At 37.1% G+C, this 9,764-nt stretch overlaps 1 protein-coding gene across 1 annotated transcript; it reads left to right on the top strand.

The window, feature by feature from the left end:
• Positions 1-307: 307 nt before the first annotated feature.
• On the top strand, positions 308-6,701 carry LOC127632663 (LIM/homeobox protein Lhx1-like). The gene is made up of 5 exons (XM_052111380.1): positions 308-477; positions 1,554-1,777; positions 3,006-3,280; positions 3,630-3,798; positions 6,316-6,701. Exons 1-5 carry the CDS (start codon positions 308-310, stop codon positions 6,699-6,701), a joined length of 1,224 nt encoding a protein of 407 aa, XP_051967340.1.
• The last annotated feature ends 3,063 nt before the right edge of the window (positions 6,702-9,764 follow it).

A 9,764-nucleotide genomic window follows, 5' to 3' on the forward strand; every position in this document is an offset into this window, starting at 1 on the left:
TTTGAACATTTTGTAAGTATTCCACGTGAGATTAATCAACACTTCAACGACAGTTTGTTTTTGTTATTTTCAATTGTAGGCTACTATAAGATCCACGCATGTTAAATCTTCTAACGAGGAGTTGACGATCACTGATCATCTTTAAGAGAAATATTTGGATGCTACTTTATATTCAATGTGTGCCTTTTTGGTGACTTTCGGTGCACTTGGATCGAGGACCACATAGTTTTCTCGAACTTCTGGAACACATCGAGCAGATTTTTGTCTTTTACCAAGGACAGAAACACAGTGACTGGAGTCACAAAATATGGTCCACTGTGCTGGATGCGAGAGGCCTATTCTGGACAGATTTTTGCTCAACGTCTTGGATAGAGCCTGGCATGCCAAATGCGTGCAGTGTTGTGACTGTAAATGTAATTTAACTGATAGATGCTTTTCAAGAGAAGGACGACTCTACTGCAAAATCGACTTTTTCAGGTGAGTATTTGAATAAAAGAAAACTCCACAGGATATTTAAGATCCATACCGACTATATATATATATATATATATATATATATATATATATATAAGCCTAGATCTCCAAAACCCCTAAAATAAGTCATTGGTTATAAATACGCCAAATAAAGCACTGTAAAACATAATATGGTCAGGTTGGTTTAGTTATAGTTAAATAAGCCTAATATTTAAAACAAACAGCAACAACAGTTAATTCAGATGTTACCACATGAAACCCTATTTTTGATCTACTGTTTAGAAAAACTTTTTTTTTTTCAAGTGTTTTAACAGCTTAAGTCTTTCCATTTCAATTTTAAAAAATCACTATAAATTAGAAAGGTGCACATTGAATATACACACACACACCCTCCAAACAGTTGACAACTTGCTACGCGACAGGCTGAAAGAAGATTTCTCTTTGTTTACAAGGTGAGTGTCAGACAGAGAGATGAGGATTACGCCCTGCCTCGCCTCAATCTCTCGCGGCACGCGCGTTTGTTTGCAAAAGCGCGAGTAAAGATGTGATAAGTGGATTTGAATTAAGAATGAGTTCGAGAGCAAAGCCATAGACGTGCATTCAGAATAATAAATACAAATTCAAAATAATGTGTTATTATCTCGTGCGCAGTTGGGAAGGGTATATTCTGTTAATAAATTCTATCAAAGCAATACCTAATAAATGTAGGCCTGATGAATATTTAAATTAGCGACTCATTAAATTAATATATAAATTAGCAAATCAAAACGCATTTACCTCGACATAGGCCTAGACCTATAGGCTACATAAGCTTAGCCAACTATAGAAAATATATAAAAAGATGGGGCAGGAATGCAAATATTTAATACAATAAAAATAAAATCCCTTTTGAACTATACTTTGAGAATACTTCTATGAAAACACATGATAAATAAAATAGACAATGTTTCGCACGGGCTATGTTAAAAAGTAACACACTTTATATATATAATATATATAGGCCTATATATAATTTTTATTTTTTTTCGTTATTTGATATTCTCATTTTTTATTTATTGTATGATGTCTCTTCACAACAGACGTTATGGCACTAAATGTGGAGGTTGCGCGCAGGGGATCTCGCCCAATGATCTCGTTCGGAAAGCGCGAAGCAAAATCTTTCACCTGAACTGTTTCACCTGTATCATGTGCAACAAACAGCTTTCCACGGGCGAGGAATTGTACATACTAGATGAATATAAATTTGTCTGCAAGGAGGATTACATGAACAACAGCATGGGAAAAGACACAAACCTCCTGTCAAGTGAGTAACTTTGAGCCTTGTAATTGAGATGGATTTTATGAACAGCACTCTCTTAGAAAAAAGGGTAAAGGTACAAGGACCATAACCGGGGTGGCACCCTGAAGGGGACCTTTTTGTACCCCTAGTTACAATGCAGAACTCATTTTTGGTATTTTTTTAGCATATGGACCTACTGTGAACATTTAAAGCTACATTTATATATCTCGGAGAAAAACTTAGATTCCTTTAGATCTCCTTAAGGGTACCACTCCAGTGACGTATTTGTACCTTTGACGGTTGGGTATAAAGGGGCTAAAGGCACACCTTAAGAAAATTGTCTGGTCAGAAAGTGTATTAAGATTGAAAAAAAATGTTTTTTTCTTTATATAGAACATTGATGGTGCAACACAATTTGTTTGAGAAGAAATAGCCTTTTGAGTAAAATTATTATTTTTTTCTTCTTTTTTTAAGGTGCAAGAGGTAAAAGGCCCCCAAGGGTGTAAAGGTATATCTTGTAAATATAGGGACAATACTGTAGTTATAGGGCAAGTTAACTTGGAGAACTACTTTTGAGACAGTAAGATGCTTATTCAAAATAAACATTCAGAAAAGGATTAACCATTTTCTGTTCATTTCAATCACATTTGGAATTTCATAACATCTCTAGTGATCTATAAACAAATAAATCTCCATTGCAAAGGTGAGCCCACTTTGAAACTTTTTCATAACAAATATTTTCCCCCTAAACACTATTCTTCCACTTATTGGACAGTTGTTTAAAAAAACAAAAAAAAAACACGTTTTATTTAATCACTTGTACCAAAATGAAAATTATAAATATTTTGTCCAACATAAAAAATTATAATTTCAGTGATTCTCATTGGCTACATAGATTTGTAACATTTTCAAAATGGTTAAATATTAGATCAAATGACCTTAAAATTAAACTTTAGACATTGCAGTTCATAGTGACAAACAGGTGTTTAGGAAAGTAGCCTACTGATGGTTTTTGTTGCGGTTTTGGGAGAAAATAAAGCGTGCCCCGTTTAGCCCTGTTATACCTTTTTTCTGAGAGTCGCACCGTTTCAAATTCTTGTTAGGGTCTATAATTCAAGGCCAATATTTCTCAAGGCCTAAATACATTATATAGTTTGTCTATAGTTTAGTAGCCTATATTCATTCTAAGAGTCGATGTCGCATTTGAAATTAGAGGCTAATTGCGCATTATATATGTGTATGTTCATTACAGTTACTACGTGCAGTGATCCGAGCCTATCTCCAGAATCTCAGGATCCACAAGATGATTGTAAAGACTCTGAAAGCGGACAGCTGTCCGACAAAGAGATTTGCAACAACGAAAACGACGAGCAGAATCTGGGCGGGAAACGTCGCGGGCCGCGCACGACTATCAAAGCCAAACAACTGGAGACGCTGAAAGCTGCATTCGCCGCCACACCTAAACCCACCAGACACATACGAGAGCAGCTGGCACAGGAGACGGGCCTTAACATGCGAGTCATACAGGCAAGTCTGCAAAGAATACACATTTATTATAACACGAACGTGGAGCATTTCTGTGGCAGGAATTATAACAAGTGTAGAAAATACAAACTGCGACGGTTAACACCGAATTCTCTTTCTTCGTTTCTTTGAATTTGACTTCTCATGGATTAACGATATCCAGGCATGTGCTTCTGAATAAATCTGCAAAATAGCAATTTTTTTTCGCGTGCTGTAGGCCAAGCCTACAATGTAGGCTACAAACAAAATTAGCCATTGTGGCTGTCAGATAAACGGCTTTGGTGTTTCGTATTTTCTAAACGAAGGTCCCATCCCATCTGTGAGTGTGTATACTGTGTGTTCTGGTGTGCAGGTGTGGTTTCAGAATCGGCGCTCTAAAGAGAGGCGCATGAAGCAGCTGAGCGCGCTGGGCGCCAGACGTCACATGTTCTTCCGCAGCCCGAGGAGAATGAGAGCGCTGCACGCCGACCGACTGGAACCAGGAGAGCTCATGACAAACGGACATTTCTCCTATCATGGGGGTGAGTTTATATTCATTAATGAAGAAAAAAAAAAATATATATATATATATATATATATATATATATATCTCTCTCTGTATGTTTATATAAATATATATCGAGTTATTGCTTTATGAACGACAGGACATTTATATTTTTTTATAAATAAAGTTTTTTAAAAAAAAATTGCACAATCATATTTTTTTTCCTGATGAAAAAATTATCCAACTAAATGTCTTAAATGTTATATTTTTTTGAAATTCAAATCTTAAAATTGACTGAAAACAAAGTAGGCCCTATCCCTCGTTTCATAACGATTGATTTTAGCGGTTCAGGCTCGCAGAGTTTCCTACAAGCGATTTTACAAACGGTAGTTCGAGATTCTACGTGCGTTTCCCAAAACTGCACTTAACATGAAGGTGCGAGGATGCGCTTTAATTGCTACTTAATTCACCACATAACTGCATTTTGTTTTGCAATCATTTTGTGCAGAACGATTTATTTATTTTACACAATCGCTGCTTCGTTCATCAGATGTGCATTTTAATATTTAGTTTTAAAACATTTCTCTGTGGATCGAGATTAAATCTTCCTGAATGACAGCAGAGGCCTTGTGTATGGTCCTGCTAATGACAAGCATTCATTGAATATAAAAAGGTCCATAGTGTTATTGCAGAGTGCAAAATAAGGAGATGAGTGGAAGCTGCACTTTAGGGACATTCTCCAATCAAATCTGTTTTTTACTCCTAAAAGTAAACCACCACAACATGTGGTGTGGGCGATAGTGCCCTAAGGTGTAAGAAAGGAAGAGGAGATGAGGAGCCAATATACTGGATGGACAATTTTCATGCAGGGCATCAAGTTATTGACGTTTTCCTTCTTTCTCTGATTGTAATTTTTACAGTTCTCTGCAACAGTTATCCCACATCTTTTGTGTTTGTTGTTACCAACTATTCCACAAATAACTTTTTTATTTGTTACTTATTTATCTGTTCATCCAATATTGACCAACCATATATTTGCATTCATTATGATTATTATTAATATTATTATTAGCCTTTTGGTTAAAAATTAATTAAAATAAAACCTATACTGATATTAAACGAGCATAAAGTGTAGCTATAGGTGTTTAAAATAAATCAGGAGTAATTTCGCATTTGTCCTGCAAGTGTCTGCATAAGTCTGTGTCCTTATGATGCTCTTAGCGCTGTATGATTATTCGAGCACTCTTTAATCTATGAGCATTTTCAAGTACTAAAGTTACACTGCTAGGTCCTGATCTGTTGGTGCTTAGCAGCGTATAGTTTCAGGATACACAATAAAAATGTTTTGTTAAAAAGAAATGCAGGTAGGCCTACTTCATGTAGGGTACAAAAGAGGGCGAACCCCAGTCCCAGAATAATTAATGAGCTTGCATGGTTGCACTGATTGCAAGTTGATTTACACCATTTTTATTTTTTATTTATTTATTTTTTTTTGTTGTTGTTGCGTTTGGTAATTTTTTGTTTTGTGAAGTCAGAAGTTAATTTTCTACTCAAAATGACCAATTCATGATAAATAAAAAAAAGATCTGTAGAGTGTTACCGTAATCATGTTTTTTGAACCAAGTGTTCAGGTGTGTGTGCACCGCTCTGCATATTGTTTCTATTGCCATTAAAGCAAGGATATGCTGTTTAATGGACAACATAGCATGCATTAAGCTTCACTGTTTAAGGCTTCCATGTGTTATGTGGTACATGACTAAGTATGTAAAAACACGTTTATTGCTTGTACAGTTTTTAAAGCGTGGCTTAATTCAGTGCGACCATTGAGTAAAATGTCCACTCAAAAAAGAGTGAGTAAAATGTACTTAAAACAGAGTATTGTAAAATAAGTTTACTTAAGCATTTCTAATTAAAGCCACCAAGAATTGTGAGTAGCCTTTACTTGACGATATGGTCTGTTAAATTTACTAGCTATTTCTACATGAAAATTGTTTCCTTGGTTTTTTTTTTATATAAACCCCACACCATGTGTTTTTTATTTTATTTATTTTTTTACATTTTAATTTTAAGTGTCAGATTAGCTCTTTAGGGAAACAACTGTACATATCCACTTTTTTTTTTTTTTTTTTACAGTGTATGATTTTTTTGCAATTAAATCAATAGAATCTTATCAACTGCATTTTAAATATCTGTTGAAAGCAAATGTTTTCAAACATTATGGCGTACACTAGCATATATAGTAATGACCTTAAAGCTAACAGACATGGGGTCTCACTCCATTCAGAAGTGATCATCCCTAAACCATATTCCCTTTGAAGACTTTACAATCCATAGTGAGAACTTTGGAAAATAAACGTAAGTAATTTTTATTGGGAATTCTTTTTGGAACGTCCTTGCAGCATAGCTATCGTGATTGTTCTCCCTTCGAAGTGCTTGCGAAGGCATTGTTTATGCCTTTTGTAACGCAGGGGTTGTATAAAACCCATACAACTCTCACTTTGATTTCATAGGGTCTTTAAACCGTGTGCTCACCTCACTCTCAACGTTCTTGCAGATTATCACAGTGACTACTATGGACCGGGATCTGACTACAAATATTTCTCTCAGGGTCCACCATCCTCCCAAGCCCAGACTCCTGGTGACCTGGGATTCATACTCTCCTCTGGCCCAGCAGGAACCCCTTTAGGGAGCATGGACCACCATCATCATGCAGCACACCACCCCTCCAATGAGGCACAATGCTTCAGCAAGATGATATTGCACCACCCAGGGGACTCTCCCAGCCCAGAGCCCAGTGCACCCACCTCCATCCACAGTATCTCTAATGACATGTGTGACTCCACTCCGCCTTTCATATCCCTGACCTCCCTCAGTGGCAATGGATACAGTAATCAACTGTTTGTCCCTTCCACAGAAATGAATGAGGGGACGGTTTGGTAGCTTCGGCAGAAGCCAGACTCATTCAGGATACAAGCATGTGGAAATGTATGTGGGATTTTATAGCAACAATATTTCTATTTAGTTAATTTATCAATGTAATTTATCTATTTATGTTGATTTGTTTACCTATTTATTTAATGTATTTCTCTATTCAAAGCAGAATTTGTGTATTTGAAAGTGGATTGTCAAATGTCTGTAGACTTATAGCAGTGCTAATGACAACAACAGTATAAGAAAAACAGAATGTTTATATTTACACCTGGTGTGTCTCTTTATGTGTTTCATAACCTGACTCCTTAAACCTCTTTGCCTTTCAAGGCTTTGCCACAATAACACTTGAAATCACCTCACACCAAAACCTTTCACTGCTTAAACATGTTACATTTCTATTATGTGTTCCACCAAAGCTCAGAGCATTTGCCTTTTAAAGGGACACTTAAAAAATGTTGGGACAAACCCTTTATTTGTATTACTTGAATTATAAGACAAAGTATACCTTCTTCAAATAATTTCATATGGTCAGTGGCCAGAGAGCTGTTGTTGACGTATATATTTTCATTAGGGGTTTAAATATCAACAGTGACTTTAAAAAAAAAAAATCTTGATACTGATGGATAAACTTTTTCTTCAAGCAAGTAACCAAACTTTTGTATTAATTCAATTTATATTTGAGTTGTGATTCACTGTTCTAGTTTGTATGATACTGTGTTTGCACAAAGAATACACTAAACAAAACCATAAATACATGTTGACAAATGAAGCACAAACAGAAAAAATTGTCCTTTTTTTTAACAACATCTGCAGTACTTGGTGAAATTTACACATTTGAAGAGGCAGATCATATTTTGTCAATTCATATGATAATATCTGGATTATCCTAAAATGTGCAATTGTTCAATGTTTAATTTTTTAATGTTTCATTTAACAAAATCAAGTTTTTAAAATAACATATAAAAGGTAAATTTTTTTGCGATGATGTGCAGCTGCTAGTCTTTCCTATAGAACTACGCTGCGTTTACATTTCCCTGAGACAAAAGGAACGAGACATTGCATGCTAACGCATATGGGGAGTTGTCCTTCCACAGGGCCTAGTTGAAACCTCTCTACAATAATGCCAGTAGTCTAATATCAGCTATGTAGTTTGAGCCCTGCCCTTTTAGGCGCCAAGCTGTCGGCTATAAAAGCAGGTGCACAAACACCATTCCTCAGAATTTTCTGAAGGAGGGATAAGGAGTGCATTGGCACCTCAGAAGAAATCTAACTCTTGTAGGCCAGCATTTGCAATGTCTCATTCCCTTTGTCCTACGGAACCAAGGTTATGTATGTAACCAAGACGTTCTCTTACAACTCAGTACACCTGACATTGTGTGCTAATGCTTATGGGGAAAAGAATTCCATCAAGGCTCACTACAAAACATAACCTTCCAGGGAGGAAACATGACACTGCAGTCCTGCGGGATGGCGACCCATATGTTGGGCCAGGAGGGGAGCACTCAGTATGAATATATGAACTAGGCCAAGGTCAAGGTCAAGTTTGTTAAAAGCACCCTGAGTGCTAACTCAGATGCTGTACAACAGACATAAAATAACACATCCCCCTACAAATGAAAACCATTAATGAAATACAATTTTAAATAATTTAAATACAAATATAGAAAAAAGAAAATATCTAATCAACATAATACAAAGCATCACCAAACAGAAAATAAAAACATAATTGTACTAATGGTGAAATCAAGTTACGAATAAACCTGGGAAAAAAGTATGTTTGAAGAGATGATTTAAATGTTGACAGAGTAGGGAAGTTCTAATAAATAGAAGAAGGGGGGTTCCAAAGTTTGGAGCCAGAACTAAAAATAACTATATAGTATGAATTAACCCCATCACGAATCCAGTTGGGAAGGGAGTTTATTTATAATGAAAGTGCTTGTGACTTTATGGTAAATTACAATGGCCTGATGCAGGCGGTTGTGTAAAATGATGGGGAGCTCGTACTTAAGGGGAGGGGCATAAGTATATGTTTGGCAAACTAAATTGTAAGCGTTCTAAACAGAGAGGACATGTGAAGAGAGAGAGACGTTACATCTAGGTTGTAAAAGCAAATGTGTTTTGAGAAGACCATCCTGCTACAAAACATATGTCTTGTTAAGACTCACCATTCGTCCATGCCAATGAGGAGGCCATGCCTCTAATTGAGTGTACTTTAACACCAATTGTGCAGATCTTACCCTTCGACTTGTAAGCCAGGCAAATGCATCAACAATCCGGTAAGAAAGTCTTGCTTGAAGACGGACATTCCTTTCATGCGTCCTCCATAGCACGCGAAGAGCTGATCGGACAGTCTGAACTGGCGGGTGCGCTCAATGCATACATGTAAGGGGCATAACAAATGCAAGGAATGGAGGAAAGAAGAAAGCTTGAAGGTGAACCACCTGCGTTCTGAAGGGCACACAGCCTTTTCTGGGTTTGACAGTGGCTTTTGAAATACTGGGGCCAAACTCCAGACATGAACTGTCAGTTCCGGAGTCCAAAGGATCGAAGGAGAGCCCTGCGAGCACTTTTAGGACCAAAGTGAAGTCCCAAGTCTGAACTGCAGCCGGCCGTGGTGGATTTAATCATCTTGCTCCTCTAAAGAACTTTATGATTAAATCATGCTTGCCTATAGTGGTGAGGATATAGTCTCCACATAAACTTTGAGCCTTTACTTAGTGAATCCTGCATCTAATCGCTCTTGAAGAAATAAGAGAAGTTCAAGTTCATGCAGTTTACTGGGTCTTTGCCATGTGAAAGACACCAGTCAGTGAACACATTCCTTTTTACCATGTAGAGGTGTCTCGTGGACGGTGCTCTGGCCTGTAAAATGGTGTTCATGACTGACTGCGTCAGTTCTGGCGTGTTTAGCACGCTCCATTCAGGGGCCACATATGCAGGTTCCACAGCTTGGGCTGGGGATGCCAGATTGTGCCTTGCACCTGAGAGATGAGATCCCTCCTCAGTGGTATTTCTCATGGCGAGTTGCAGAACATCTCTATCCTTTCCAGAAGCCATGGCTGATTGGGCCAT

Source organism: Xyrauchen texanus, chromosome 3, assembly GCF_025860055.1.
Source record: "Xyrauchen texanus isolate HMW12.3.18 chromosome 3, RBS_HiC_50CHRs, whole genome shotgun sequence".
NCBI lineage: Eukaryota > Metazoa > Chordata > Actinopteri > Cypriniformes > Catostomidae > Xyrauchen > Xyrauchen texanus.